The sequence below is a fragment of the Oncorhynchus mykiss genome, chromosome 6 (genome assembly GCF_057628025.1).
Source record: "Oncorhynchus mykiss isolate SJ-2025 chromosome 6, ASM5762802v1, whole genome shotgun sequence".
Taxonomy (NCBI): Eukaryota; Metazoa; Chordata; class Actinopteri; order Salmoniformes; family Salmonidae; genus Oncorhynchus; species Oncorhynchus mykiss.
Window position 1 is genome coordinate 58,614,997 of NC_143027.1, and position 16,249 is coordinate 58,631,245.

Here is a 16,249-nt window from a genome sequence, read left to right on the forward strand (position 1 = left end):
GAACTCTTCCCATCATATAAACTACCCATCATATAAACTACCCGTCTCTCTCATATGAACTCTACCCATCATATAAACTACCCGTCTCTCTCATATGAACTCTTCCCATCATATAAACTACCCATCATATAAACTACCTATCTCTCTTATATGAACTCTACCCATCATATAAACTACCTATCTCTCTTATATGAACTCTACCCATCATATAAACTACCTGTCTCTCTTATATGAACTCTACCCATCATATAAACTACCTATCTCTCTTATATGAACTCTACCCATCATATAAACTACCTGTCTCTCTCATATGAACTCTACCCATCATTTACACTACCCATCATATAAACTACCCGTCTCTCTCATATGTACTCTACCCATCATATAAACTACCCATCATATAAACTACCTGTTTCTCTCATATGAACTCTACCCATCATATAAACTACCCATCATATAAACTACCTGTTTCTCTCATATGAACTCTGCTCATCATATAAACTACCTGTTTCTCTCATATGAACTCTACCCATCATATAAACTACCCGTCTCTCTCATATGTACTCTACCCATCATATAAACTACCCGTCTCTCTCATATGAACTCTACCCATCATATAAACTACCCGTCTCTCTCATATGAACTCTTCCCATCATATAAACTACCCATCATATAAACTACCTATCTCTCTTATATGAACTCTACCCATCATATAAACTACCTATCTCTCTTATATGAACTCTACCCATCATATAAACTACCTGTCTCTCTTATATGAACTCTACCCATCATATAAACTACCTATCTCTCTTATATGAACTCTACCCATCATATAAACTACCTGTCTCTCTCATATGAACTCTACCCATCATTTACACTACCCATCATATAAACTACCCGTCTCTCTCATATGTACTCTACCCATCATATAAACTACCCATCATATAAACTACCTGTTTCTCTCATATGAACTCTACCCATCATATAAACTACCCATCATATAAACTACCTGTTTCTCTCATATGAACTCTGCTCATCATATAAACTACCTGTTTCTCTCATATGAACTCTACCCATCATATAAACTACCCGTCTCTCTCATATGTACTCTACCCATCATATAAACTACCTGTCTCTCTCATATGAACTCTGTCCATTGCTTGCTCTGCTCCTCTGGCCCATTCTTCACTGTACCTCGCTACCCTTTTTCATTTCAATTCATCACTCTCTCCCATATCCGTTACTACACATCCTCATTCAATCTCACACCTTCTCCACCTCTTGCTTCCTAAATGTGGTTTATATGATATCACCTTCCCTTAAATAATTCCCTTCACCCTGCCTGACCCTATTCCCTGCCCCCTCACCACCCTCTCACCCTGGCCCCACCCCACTGCAGCAGTGTGAACAGCGCCCACAGTAGCGCCTCCCGCTCCTCCGGAGGCTCTCAGACTCACTCACCCAGTTCGTCCTATCGCTACCGCAGCCTGGCCCACCCGCCACCGGGGAACGCTCACCGCCTCAGCAGCGTCTCTTCCCACGACTCAGGCTTCATATCGCAGGACGCCAACGTCTACTCCAAGCCTCCCTCGCCCATGCCCTCTGACATCACCAGCCAGGTATGACTCCCGTCACAGATGTCGCTGCAGTGCTGAAACGTAATTCCGCCCCCTCCTTGGTTTTATTTCCTCTACTCTTCTGCCCGACGTCTCTTGGTTTTGCGTTCATTCCATCTCTTTTTTGACCTCTATTTCCCACTGCAGAAGTCGTCAAGCTCTGCATCCTCAGAGGCATCCGAGACCTGCCAGTCAGTCAGTGAGTGCAGCTCTCCCACAACGGTAAGCACAACAGTGACCTCGCACTCCTGTCCTATCGTGTGCAAAAATATTGGAATACATGATCCACATAGCCATGCTCGTTTTAGTTATCTGTGTATTGCATACTGTAATGTTGTGCTGTATATGTGTATGAGAGAAGCTGGTAAAACTGACCGGCAGGATGGTCACCCTAAGTACATGTTCTTCATCAGCCCAGGTCAACTTGCTCTGTCACCGCTGATCTCTTGTCTTTGCCCTCTTTTCTTCTGCTACTCATACCGTTTGTGTATGCGTGTGTTTTGGAGTGCACATGCACATACTTTTTGTGCATGTACAGTATGTCTCTGTGACCCAGAGGTCACATCACAAAGGCTCCTCCCATAAGCCTTTGGCGTTGATGGACGCTCTGACGATCACGATCTTGTCTCTCCGTTCCGCAGTTTGGCTCGTCCTTCGCTACCTTCCGCCCTGCTCTCTCTCACACTGGCTCCATCAGGCCTCTCTCTGTCATACTTCCTGCGTCCCCACCCTATAACTACTCCCCTGGATCCAACACTACCTCTCCCACATCAAAGGTTCCTTGCTGGAAGGTTTGTTTTCATCTGTACACTTTTCTTTGCCGTTTTTGGTTAGTTTTTTGTTTTTCTATTTTAATTTGTGCTCCTTGAGTTAACGCTTATTCACCAGGTCTTTCTTTTCATTTCACCATCTGCTTAACTCATTCATGACTTCGTTACTTTGCTCCATAACCTGTGTGCCTTTTCTGTTGTAGTTGGCCATCAGTCTCACCCCCCCCTGGTTTCAAATCTCCTGTGTGGTGATTTGCTAAACTGAGCAGGCCATGGGTGCCACCCATTTCACCTTTCGAAGTCTCACAAACTCAAAAGGCTTCAAACCAATAAACCCACTCATCAATTTGACCCAATACCAAACACTCACACACGATGAGGAATCCCCCCCGAACTACCCCCACACTGTACCCAGATGAAAGGCGTCAAACTGCTGGATAGTGGACGGGTCTCTCTCAATGGAGAGTTCGCTCTGTTGCTTTTCACTGCTTCTTATTAATCACACCCACCTCTTCAGGATTGGTCCAAGGCAGGTTCTTATGAGCAGCCATTGGCTGCCACGCTTCAGCGGAGGAAGGAGCCCCTGGATAGGCTGAAGGAGAGCGAGGCATCCCCGGGCTCCCAGGGATATGCTGGTGCTCACCCAGACGATGTCCAGAGGTCCCGAATGACCCCCGCCACCATCGCTGCCAAGGTAACAGAGAAAATGCAGATTTACCTCGCAATGGTGTGAATACAAGACACTGCTATAACACAACTGTTGGATTTTAACCCCGGATTGGAGTTTGGTGGTTATAGTCTGTCCATTGTGATTGGTAGTGGTCCTGTGCTCCTACCATGTGATAAGTGTTTGCTACGGCTATTGATTGCGATACGGTTAGATCCTTAGTCATCATCCTAATCATGTGTTGTTCCTGTGTTAGTCCGCTAGTCCCGTGTAGCTCTGTTTGTAGAGCATTCGATTCCCACGGTGGGACCAGTACGAAAAAAAAGTACTAAAATGTATACACTCACTACTGTAAGTCGCATTGGATAAGAGTGTCTGCTTAGTGACTGAAAACAACGTGTTGTCGCTTCCTCCCAGCACGGCGAAGAGGTGTCTCCAGCAGCCAGTGACCTGGCCATGGTCCTGACCCGTGGTCTCAGCATGGAGCAGCAGAAGAGCAACAGGGACTCCTTGCAGTACTCTAGTGGCTACAGCACCCAGACCACCACACCCTCCTGCTCCGAGGACACTATCCCCTCTCAGGGTACCACTCTGACAAGTACACTCGTAGAGTAAACACCTATTCATACAGAAGTCCAACTCACGTGCATTAACCAACAGAGAATGCACTCGCTGTCCTCTCTCAGGGAAACCGTCCCCAACAGCATAATACATGCAATACTCATCCTCTGAATAACACACCACACCCTCTATCTCTCTCCCTCTCCCCCAGGGTCGGATTATGACTGCTACTCTGTGAATGGAGATGCTGAAGGTGAGGCGTCAACTGACTTTGACAAGTCCTCCACCATCCCCCGCCACAGCAACATCGGCCAGAACTACCGACGCATGATCCAGACCAAGAGGCCGGCCAGCACCGCTGGTCTGCCCAGTGGGGCCCAGGGCGGAGTGCTTGGAGGGGGAGGGGGCATTGGGACCCCTGGGACTGCCACCATCCGCCGAACCCCATCCACCAAGCCGGGTGTGAGACGTACCCTGTCCAACGCGGGCCCCATCCCCATCCGCCCGCCTATAGTGCCAGTGAAGACACCCACGGTGCCTGATGCTCCTGGGGGCTACCCCGGGCCTCCGGTACGTGTGGGCAGTGAGGAGTGTGTGTTCTACGTGGCGGATGACTCCTCCCCCAACGCTTTGGAGTATGTGAAGGCCTCTCCCAAGCGTCTGAGCCTGCCCAACACAGCGTGGGGGTCTGGGGGAGCGATGGAGATGAGTGTGTATGTCCAGCACGGCTCTGAGGAGGACCAGATGATAGCCGCTAACCGCCACAGCCTGGTGGAGAAGATAGGAGAGCTGGTGGCCAGTGCCCATGCCCTTGGGGAGGGACAGTTCCCCTACCCCAACCTCCCTGATGACCCCCCGCCTGGCCCGGCCCCCCAGCATGAGCCCCAGGCCCCCGGGTCAGGCACCGACGTGCTGGTGTCCATCCGCAGGGGCGTGCGGCTCCGCAAGACCGTCTCCAACGACAGGTCTGCGCCCAGGATTTTGTGATGGCGCACAACGGAGCGGAGGGAGCGCAGCCTGCACCCACCGAGGTGCCCCAACCACTACATACAGTACTGACTCTGTAGTAAAGAAGTAAATATGACAACAGAAGATTACAACAACAAAAAAGTTTAATTAGAAGTAAATGATAAATAACAATAATAATGCTGATAATGAAAAAGTAAATGATGAATAATAATGACAGGCTCTGGCCACTATAACTCTATCGTGTCTGGGCGCATGTTTGTTTAATTAGCCCCACCATCACCACGGGATCCTCCAGACTGTATATAGAGACTCTGTCTGGACTGGACTGACTGCTGAGAGAGAGAGGGACTGTTTATAGGGACCTGAACTTCCAGCCACCCACTTCACCTCCTCCCACATTCCCCCACTCCTCACCCAACCTCTTACACCCCCCCCCCCCCCCCATTCTAGAGTAAAGCAGAGGGAAGCAGGTGGCAGAGAGACAGGTGAAAAGTGGGGTCAATGGGGGCTCCATCGCTCCCTCTCACTTTGGCTCAGGTCACAAGGCTCTGACAACACACTGTTAGCTTTAAACCATGGCCAACAGTGTGTGTGTGTGTGTGCGCACGTGTGCGTGTAAGAGGTGGGCAGAGTTCTGCTGCAGGTCAGCTGGTTGTATTTGAGAGTGGGGCTTCTCTCCTCTGTGTTGTTTTGTTGTTACCCTCACACTGGGCACACACTGGCTAAATCAACGTTGTTTCCACGTAATTTGAATAAAATTACATTGCACCAATGTGGAACAGATGTTGAATTGACGTCTGTGCCCAGTGGACTGTTTTTATTGCGACATTTGATTTCCTGTTACCACTGTATGAGAAACGACAAAACGAAGCCAGGCGTATATATTTTCTAAATCCAGAGAGAACATGTGAATAGGAAATGGAGCAATAAATGCGTTTTATTTTCTGCTTGCGGAGTGGAGGAGAAACAGACGCTGTTATCTTAGGTTTGGGTTCTCTTTTTTAACTTGCAGGCAATCATCAGGCATGCTCAAGTACACATGACAGTTGCTGTCTAACTTTGGCCCTGGACTTTTCTCACGTCCTTGCCTGATGTGTTAAAAAAAAAAAAAAATCATGGAAAACTGAAGCACTTTGAAGGTGAATTTCTAGTGTGACCACTAGGGGTCAGTGTGGTCACACTCTGTGATGAGACGAGGGTGCTGGGGGAGTGAGACAGTGGGTTGCCATGCGGTGTGCTGAATGCGTGCCACGGACCAGTGAGCGAAGCAGTTCAATTGGGGAGAGAAAAGGATGATCGAAAAAGGAAGTGGTAAAGAAAGGTGGGAAATGGGAACAGAAGGATACTGGATTGGGGGAATGGTTATGTACAATGGGTCCGTGCTGAAAAATGTTGAATTACAAAAACGGATTTATAATGTAGATCAAAACATTTATGTAAAGAGGGGGATGGTAAGCTGCTGTACATGTTGTGAGTCTCAAACATGAGATCCATAGCTAATTTGAACCTTGTGCAGCCTTACGCGGGAGCTGGCTTTGCTAAGGACATTAGAATTAAAGAGTGACTATAGCCAGGGAGAAACAGTGAGGATGATGTAAGGGGTTGCCAGATTGGGAGGAAGAAGGGGGGTATTTATGTTTACAGAGTTAGCTGGAAGAGAGTTGATGCAACGGAGAGAGATGGAATGAGTATTTCACTGCCTGTTCATACAGTAAGCCCGAGTCGAGAGTCAGACGCACAGGAGGAAGTCAAGACTAGAAACTGTATGAAAATAGAGTAACCTTTCATAAAATTATGTTGCCATATTTTTTGCAATAACGTTATGCTGTAGTCTTGCTTTTATCAATAAAAAAATTAATAATAATAATCTCCAGAGAACAGTATATCACAGTGACATAGGTTCTGAGCAGGCAGAGAGAGCATTATTCTGACTGTTGTACTGTAGGGTAGGGATGAACTTCATGGGTTAGTCCATGCTCCCTAGCAGTGACTGTTGATGTCCTCACCTTGACAACAATGGCCATTACAAAATGTATCTAAATGCTTAATTATTTATTTCGCCTAAATAGAGCACTGTTTTAGAAATGCCTGTGGCTGTTTTAAAGCGAGGATCTGCTTTGAGAAGGTGAGAGAAACACCTGCTGTTGTCGAATATCGCTCATCTGCCGGAGAGAACTTTCCTCATGAACTCAGAAATAGTAGTTCAGTGAGGGGCTGAAGAGGGTATGTGTGTGGGAGTAGGTGAGTGTTTGTGTGACACGGCAGGGTGGGGTGGGGCGGAGGAAGGGGAGGGACCAGCAGTGTGGGTGGAGGTGGCCAGCAGCCCAGGGTGGAAGTGACCTCCCCTGCCACAGTGCATTCTGGACCAGAGGATGCTCATCCAGAGAATTTCTGCAAAGCACAGGTCATAACGATGTATATGTATATATACATGCATATACTGTATAAGAAGGTGAACACTTAATTGTGCAAGTCAAATCGCTAGAATTTTTTAAAAAGGAGTTTACCTCGACATTATTTCGCATTACTGAATTAAAAAAAGGCAAATGTCAAATGTACAGTGTATGACAGCAATATGGGAGTGTGTTTATTAGCCGATTTAACAATACAACTTCTTATCTAACAAAAAGGTAAACATGTTTACTGTCTTTTTAAAATGTGCAGATGTAACTCTGGCAATTATTCTGTTCCAATTTCTTGTCATGCTCGGATTACTCTGCTTCATTCTGATTGTGTGTGATGCTCCTTACCGTTCCCGAGAACCCAACTATGTAACCGTCACTTCTATCGGAGCATTAGAGCGAGAGAAAGACAGGATGTGGCACAGAGACAAGACAGGGTGAGTGAGACAGGGCTGTTGGCGAGTGTGTGTTAGGCTGAGACTGAGAGGACCCCTACAGGGGAAACTACAGGGATGTCAGTCTCAGTTGTGTCTCTCTGTCTGGGATGAGGTGACACTCTCCCAAGACCCCATGGTGGATGACTAGCAGTCACCTCACTCCCTCACACTCCCACAGCTGGGCTGTCTCTGGGTCCAGACTCTCTTTCCCTCTTTCCTCACTATCACTTGGTTCTCGCCATCCTCGCGCTGGGCACAGACGTCAGTCTAGTTTTGATTTACATTTGGTTGAGTTGTCATCTAACAAGAATATGAAATCCCCCCAAAAATATTGCAATGTCATTGGATTAGGGTTGAAAGTTGGGTGAAAACAAGACGGAAGGCACTTACGTTGATGACTTCTTGCAGATTCAATTAGTTTTCCACTTCGATTAAACGTCATCGCTTAGATTTAAATGGGTTGAAATGACGTGGAAACAACGTTGATTCAACTAGATTTTGCCCAGTGGGCTACCCCCACTTATACTCAATGAATGAAGTTGTTGCTTTTAAACCTCTTATCCACCCATCCACCACAACCTCAACTCCAACTAGCAACTCACTCCATAGGCTGCCTCAGCATCAGCTCTTAAGCCAGAGCCAAATCCAAACCCCCAGTAGGACTTTGACTGAAGCACTTTCCCGCTGGGTGCTAATGCAAGGACAGGGAATAACCGCGTCGTCACAATAAAAAGCTAGCTTCACATTTGAAAGAACAACACTTCCTTGAGAACAAGATGTGATGTCTCATGCTGGCTGGATTATAGCTCATGAAATAATTTTAATTAAGCCTTAACTTCACTCTAAGTCTCTAAGTGAGTGTTAATTTGCGATAAGTGCCCATTTGACTTATGTCGCTCTCAAACCGGGAGAGTTGTTTTTTTGTCTGTGTGTCCTGTGGTGCTAGCCACGGCTGGCGTGTCCATGGCGTTAGTGCTGTCGTTGTGGGGAATGGAGCAAATGGGTTAATGGGAGTGTTTAAGCGTAATATGCTCTTCTCTTCATATTGAGAGAAGGTGACACAGTGCTGTGTAGAGATGTATTTGTCGCTTCTTTGTCTCTGCCATACAGCCTCGGTCGCAAATTCCACTTATTTAAATACCTTTTTGAATACACTTACACGGATCTCTTTCACAATTTCAATAGAGGACATGTGCTTTCATTGCCTTTTGAGTTTCACTGTGTGCGATTTAATACCTTCCCCCCCGCTAAGCTATGTAGAAATATCAATGGAACTCATTCATAGTGTAGGATACAGGATATGTAACAGGAGTCTATGGGTCTCATTGGTCTCCCATGATGCCTTGCCTAACACAACACTCTTGCCTAACACCCTTAGTCCTGGATAAGAGCCTGGTTAATCAGCCTTATTGCTGTTAAGAATGTTTAGAAAGAGTGCATGACTGTCATGAAAACCTCTGGACTATAGTCATTCTGGCCAACATAGACCGTAACACTGTATGCCTTTATAGTTTTTAGGCTGGTGTTAATGTGCTACCAGCAGACACATAGCCGCACTGTGACCTTGCAAATCGCTTTGCGCCGTTATAAGGTGGCCAAACAGCCCGAAACCCTTTTCCTTTAATTAGCTTATAATTAACTATGTTCAAGCATATGTGAGGGCAGAGACGGAGTCAGGCTGGGCAGCTATGGGGTGTAGGTCCTGTATGGAGGTTATACTGTACGTGGTCTAGGAGTAGTTTGTTTACATTGTCTACAGGCGTTGCGTCGGTGTGTCTTCGTGCTCGTGAAGTCTGCCCTGGCGTAGGTTGAGGATCTCTGACACTGATGGAGAAACAGAGACTCTCGACACAAGGTGGCTTCACGCCCACTCTCCCACCCACACACAGCCTGTCCCCGTCTATTTAAAAAGGCCAATAAAGTCACCCCACAACGATGTCACCATCCGTTAACTCAACGCTGTCAGCTCCTGAGATGTAGTCAGGCAGGGAGGAGGTGACTTCCAGGTGCCATGGTAACAGAACTGAATGTGTATCACTTGTGGATTATCTGTGGTTTCTTCTCTCTTTTCCCCTTCCTCTTCCCAAAGCCCAATCCAATATGGAAGCTAAACCACTGCGTCTATGAACTTGACCGTCGCCACCGTTTTTAATGAAGTCCTTATTTTCATTACAGTATTGTGAAGAGATATGATGTGTGCATATGTTTTTGTACAAAAACCCCTCCCTCCAACGGAGTCACGTAACGCTACAGGTGCTGTTGTCTGTCTTCTACTTTCTCTCCTTCTCTTCTCTTCTTTAATTTATTGTGCCCTTTTTTCCAAGGCTGTTTTGCCTCTGTTGCTGATGACAAGTTTTTATTTTTGTAATATTAATCCTTTTAATTTTTGTTAACTTTAGTCACTGCTAATGTAACAAAACGCACTGTGATGATTCCAGTATTAATAAAAGTTGTACTTAAACTGTGCATGGGCTTGAGAGACAAGAGTCCTTCATTTGGCGTTTTAAAATGTGTTTTAGTGGCACTGACAGCTCTCCGTGTTAAGCTAGAGGGTGAGAGTTGATACTGTAGGTGGAGCCAAGCGTTTGTTCCGTGTTTGGTTGACAGGGGGCGCCAGAGATCTGCTAGAACTAACACTGAGGACGCTTTAAGAACTCGGCAAGACAGATTCTGAATCCAGGAGGGGGATTGTCTGCCGGTAGCGCCAATTGATGCGTGTATCTCACCCAAAACTTCAATTAAGTTCAGCAGTAAGTCTAGCCTCCTGTGCCAACCCTGCGCTCGATGTAGCTTGACATTTCAGATTGACCAGAGGGACGGAATACTGAAGTGTTGGTCTGTCTGGTTTATTTGGTCTATATATGTCACCCTAGTGTTACTGCTAGGAGATCAGGCAGAAGTCCGCCCTGGACTCCACACAACGGGTTAGTGACGTCAGTGCACGGAAAACCTGTCTGTCCTCATTAAACCACTGACGGAACAAGGACGAATTCCCTTTACTTAATGTCATCTCGCCAGCCACAATTTAAACCACACAAAGGAAACTTTAATTAAAAAGAAGTGGGGCACAATTAAGCTGAGAACGCCTGACGTTGAAACTCATGGGGACTTGGGGGCCTCCGTCTGAGTGAGACTGTATGGGTAAGGCAGGGGGTTTCCTTTCTGCTGTTCTTTGCTTCCCGTTTTGCTGAAACTAATTCAATGTTTAAAGGTACAAGTTGAGCTCCACTAATAGCAAGCTGGTGGAGGAGATATATGAATGAGGTATTTTGTTTTTGAAGACCATGAGCAGGGTAGTAATTGCGGGGTGTAGGGTGGGATGCTTTATTGCAAGTAGGCCTAGACTACCTCCTCATCCGAACCCGTATTACTCCTCCCTCTCGTGTGTTTAAGCGAGCATCCCACCACACTCTTTAGAATGATCTGTTGGGGTGCGTCTCAATAGTCTAGCAGTATCTTCTCATCTCCTTTACCTGTTTTGCAATGACCTAAAAGACATGAGGATAGGTGAAACAAATTTGACGGAAGACTGCCAACGGGTTTGCTTTCCCTCGGGCGTGTCTTTCAGAATGGTAGTGATGGAGGACTTGAGAAGAGGAAAGGAAGCCACTTTTTTGGACGATTGAGATGCCTCTTTCTCATGAGGGCACCATTATATCTTACAGACTCCGTCACCTCAAACTAATGTCTATTTGGGAAGGCTGTATCAGGACAATTCAGAGTTGTGAAATCAACGCTGCATTTGTGGAAATAGATTATTTGCCACAAAATGTTTTAAAATGTTACAACTACTGTACATTCCAAAGTTAGTTTGAGATAACAGCCTTTTTTTTTTATTTTTAAATGACCAGACTCCAAACTTAGGTCTAGCCTACTACTTCAAGTCCACGACTTGGGGAACTTATCAGAGCAATTCAGAGTTGTGAAATCAATGCTGCATTGTGTCATGCTTATTACTAATACACCCCACATCCTGCATCTACAACATCTAGTCACATGTTGATGTCTTTCATAAGCAAACCTGATCAAGCGAGACACTTTTTTGCTCACCTATTTTGTTAATCAGAAGAACAGCAGAAGATGAACTTAAGTCATATGCTACATTGCCAACTGGGAGGGCAACGGCATTGAGAAATGCTATTTTTAACTTCAAAGGACAGTGTTCCTACTTTGGATCGATGTCTCGTAAGTACAGAGCAATAAAAACAGTTTCTTTCTTGAGATAGTAGTTTAGATGATCTCGTCTTGTAGGCATACGCATACCTAACCTCTCCACACAGTTGCAACATGAATAATGACTCTGAGCTCCAGACAGACATTCACAATGTCATAAAGCAGATAACAATATAGTATCTCTTCATAATAACACCCTGCCCTACAGGCGGCTCTGGCTATGGAATGATAAAGAGGTATAATTAAACTCCCAGTTTCTCTTAGTGGTTTGCTCTCGGTGCTCTCTACGTTGTTGTCAGTTCTTTCAGTGCCTGCCTGTCTCTCTGATGTTGGAAGGCAGTTTCATCTGTACAGTATGTCTCTCACATTGTCCATTAAAGCACTTTTTTCCCCCAGCCCATTTGAGACACACACACACACACACACATACACTTTTATCATCCTGATAAAATGAATAACAACTGCACCAGCGACGAGGCCACAGAATGACATGGTGGTTTGGGACTTATAATAGTGATTCAGGAGGAAATCATGTGCACTGCCATTCAAAAGTTTGGGGTCACTTAGGAATTTTCTTGTTTTTGAAAGAAAAGCTATTTTGTTTGTCCGTTAAAATGACATCAATTTGATCAGAAACACAGGGTAGACATTGTTAATGTTGTAAATTACTATTGTAGCTGGAAATGGCTGATCTTTAATGGAATATCTACACTAGGCGTACAGTAGCCCATTATCAGCCACCACAAATGGTAAGCTTCATTAAATAGTACCCGCAAAACAACAGTCTCAACGTCAACAGTGAAGAGGCGACTCTGGGATGCTGGCCTTCTAGGCAGAGTTCCTCTGTCCAAGGTCTGTGTTCCTTTGCCTATCTTAATCTTTTCTTTTTCTTGACCAGTCTGAGATATGGCTTTTTCTTTGCAACTCTGCCTGGAAGGCCAGCATCCCGGAGCCGCCTCTTCACTGTTGACGTTGAGACTGGTGTTTTGCGGGTACTATTTTAAGGAAGCTGCCAGATGAGGACTTGTGAGGTGTCTGTTGTGCACCGGGGCCTCCCACTCCTCTTTCTATTCTGGTTAGAGCCAGTGTGCGCTGTTCTGTGAAGGGAGTACTACACAGTTTTGTACAAGATCTTCAGTTTCTTGGCAATTTCTCGCATGGAATAGCTTTCATTTCTCAGAACAAAAATGGGCTGACGAGTTTCAGAAGAAAGTTCTTTGTTTCTGGTCATTTTGAGCCTGTAATCGATGATCCAGATACTCAGCTAGTCTAAAGAAGGCCTGTTTTATTGCTTCTTTAAACAGGACAATTTTTTTTAGCTGTGTTAACATAATTGCAAAAGGGTTTTCTAATGTTCAATTAGCCTTTAAAATTATAAACTTGGATTAGCTAACAAAATGTGCCATTGTGATGGTTGCTGATAATGGGCCTATGTAGATATTCCTTTAAAAAATCAGCCGTTTCCAGCTAAAATAGTCATTTACAACATTAACAATGTCTGGACTGTATTTCTGATCAATTTGATGTCATTTTAATGCACAAAAAAAAAGAAGGTTTTCTTTCAAAAACAAGGACATTTCTAAGTGGACCCAAACTTTTGAACGGTAGTGTACGCATTATTGAGGAAGAAGAGAGAGAGAAAGCAAGGTTGAGAGATGAAAGGAAACCTTGAGTGTGGAAATCAGAAAAGATGACAGAAAAATGTCAGCCACTTTTCTGCCTTTTTTGTTTGTCACAACACAGTTGTCATGCTAGCAGAGATTGGTGGCTGTTTGCCCTGCAAGTCTTTAAAACATTAAGAAGAAGAGAAGAAAAAAAAGCAATATATTGGCTCACTGTGAAACTAGCAACACGCCTTATCTTACTGAAAGTCTTGAGGAGAAGATGGGAGAGAGCAAGAAGAAATGGTGTGCACTGTGCACATCGGTTGTGCATCACATGGAGAGTAACTGAATTGTATAGGGAGAGAATGTAGGCCAGTGTTTGAAAGGTAGAGCGGTTTAGATACGGATGGAAGTAGAGAGAAAAGAGAGAGGCAGAGGTATAGAAAGGTTGTGTTCAGTCAGACAGCGGAGGAAGCCCCCGGGGCTAAGCTACGGCTGCCAGTCTGAAGACAGAGAAAAGAGTGCGCTGACATCCCATCATCACCTTCATCTCTTTGCTTTGCTGGCTGCAGCTGTAGTGAGGCTCGGAATGGGGGAAAAAAACGGTTTTGTGTCTTTGGAAAAAAAGAGGCCTCCTCACTGGATATAGTTGTGAGAATGGACCGCTCCTCTAATACAATAATACCCTTGCTCTGTGTCTGGTGAGTGTGGAGGAGGTGGACATCTCTTTTTCAAGTCGCTCTCTGTGCGTGTGTGACTCTGACCTCTTGTCACACTATCTTATCGAGAGCATTGCCTTGGAAGGAAGTCATTGTCAGCTGGTCAGATCTCTCAGGTGTGACTTGCCACCACCTCAGGACTGAGCAGTCAAAACATCTCTCTTCTCACCTCTCCTTATTGTCCACAGGCAATGCGCTCGTATTCAACCTTATCCTCCCTTTCTCGCCTTGCTACACAATTCCATCCTTTCTTGTCAACGTCTCTGTCTATCTCTCTCTCTCTCTCTGTATCTCTCTTGCTCGATCTTTCTTTGCCGTCTCGCTTCCTTTCATTCCGTCTCTCTTCCACAGTGTTAGTTCTCCTTCCCCACCCTTCATCAGTCCCAGCCTACATGGTTTCATGTGCATCTCTTGTTTTCAGATAAACAGCTTGGCCGGTCCGACTGCTAGCACAGCGGCACACAGCAGCCTGCCTCTAATTAATTGCAGCTAATGAGTAGCAGTATTTGCATATCAATACTCCTGTCCTGTCCACACCACACCGTGTGTCCCTGGTCACTATGCAGCTAGTGCAGCTCACCTCTCAGTGAGGAAGAGAAACCTCAGCGATGTGACACCCAAGCGCCTTTTAATTACGTTATGCAACTAATGAGGTGAAATTCCTCTTTAACTCTTCTATTCCATTCCTGTGCTTATTTTCTTTGTTTGGTTGGCTCAGCATTGGTTTTGACTACACATGGGCTTTTAATATTCCTTGAAACATTGATTTCACATAGTGCACGCTACATTGGCAATGTGATGCCGTCTCCCTCGTGGAGAACCCACTGTCAGTAGCACCGAGCCAAGGCTGCAAGGGAGCAGCTGATCAGCCGGCCGTGATCTCTGTCTGTGAGTGCTTTTCTGCTCTATACCCTAGCCTTGGGGTTAATGGTCGAGTGTAGCCAGAGCTGCTGTTACAGTGCGATTATGAGATGAGCAGATCTGAGGCCTCAGCCTCTTTAAAGCTGACGAGCAGTGGGAGACCTCTTATTGGATGAGCAAAGTCTCAGTGAATGCTGAGAGACTGAGGCCAACGGGCTCTCATTGCCCTCTTGGGGAATGTAGGGTGTTGCTGGAGTGACATTGCTTTTTTCCACTGATTTCTATCAAAACAGGAGAAAAGACTGCCAAGCCACTCTACAGAGGCTGACCTCTTGTCTGGCAGAGGTATAGGACCTGTCATTCATTTAGTTCTGTTTTTCTGGGAGAAAATAATGAAAAACTGACTTAATTAGCCTCTTATTAATTGCGACTTATCCTAGACTTGTTTTCTGTGAGTGTCCTTAAGAAGTGTTTATTTGGGCCCGGTTTACTTTTCAAGGGGGTAACGTGGCTAATTGGAATTCTATTGAAGTTGTGTACACTGCAATTTTGTGTCGTTTTTTTCAGTCTCAGAAGTGTGAAAGTTGCCATCTCCAATTACAGACTTGAGATAAAATGAGATGCAATAATAACACTAAAACGACCATTGAAACCGAAGTGGGAAGACATTTAGAGTGGTTGCAGGCATTTTGGTCCAGCAGCAACCAGCTGGGGAGCAAGAGCTGGAGAAATTCCCGCTCAAAAAAGGCTCTGTATACTGTGCCCGTGTGACAGTTGGAGAAATAAGATAGGTGATGACTAACGAAAATACACATAGGCCAATTTAACCTACAGCCCAATAAGTATGACAGTCAAATGTTTTTTCATCTGTTTTCCATTTTTCATTTCATCTGGTATTTCCATCAATGATTAAAAAGCATTATTTTGCAACAGTATTTATATTCTCCCAGCCATTTTGGCCGGCAACAGTTCTGTTTTCCGGGCTTCACATTTTATTTTATTTTAAATCGGCAATTGCTTGCTAACTGAAACTCTGATGAGAACTATTATAGGGTAATGTGAATTGTCATAGCTACATTCTTTCTCTACCACAGATTCACACCAGGTTTCAGACTTCAGGATGGGAAAATGCTTACAACAAAGAAACAGATGAAGGCAGAGACAGAGTTGTCGATTTCCATTGTTACTTGTAATGTTAAAAAGGAATCAAAAGGACAATTCTGTTCTTCTAATTTAACGATCTAGGTGACTACTCACCAACACTAGAATAGTTATTTTTATGTTATAGAGTAGGCCTATATATTTGTTGAATCCAATTAATCCAATTCTAAATCAAACAATAAAAATCCTTGTAATTTTGTAAAAATATTAGGTATTTTTTACATGTTGCAATAAAGTTGACTTAATCCGGGTGTACCCTACACGACTTTCAAAATCCTAACCTTGCTGAGCCTCTCACATTAAACGGTC

At 44.9% G+C, this 16,249-nt stretch overlaps 1 protein-coding gene across 4 annotated transcripts in view; it reads left to right on the top strand.

Moving 5' to 3' along the window:
* LOC110526245 (protein MTSS 2) overlaps positions 1–9,888 on the top strand; it is a 93,625-nt gene extending 83,737 nt beyond the window's left edge. The window contains exons 10-15 of one of the 4 annotated variants that reach the window (XM_036980608.2): positions 1,400–1,619; positions 1,764–1,838; positions 2,258–2,407; positions 2,904–3,080; positions 3,471–3,636; positions 3,826–9,888. In XM_036980608.2, the coding sequence (XP_036836503.2) occupies positions 1,400–1,619; positions 1,764–1,838; positions 2,258–2,407; positions 2,904–3,080; positions 3,471–3,636; positions 3,826–4,601 (1,564 nt within the window). In that variant the 3' untranslated portion in view covers positions 4,602–9,888. The remainder of the gene's footprint in view (positions 1–1,399; positions 1,620–1,763; positions 1,839–2,257; positions 2,408–2,903; positions 3,081–3,470; positions 3,637–3,825) is intronic. The other 3 variants (XM_090238423.1, XM_090238424.1, XM_036980606.2) reach the window with 3 other exon arrangements.
* Positions 9,889–16,249: the final 6,361 nt, after the last annotated feature.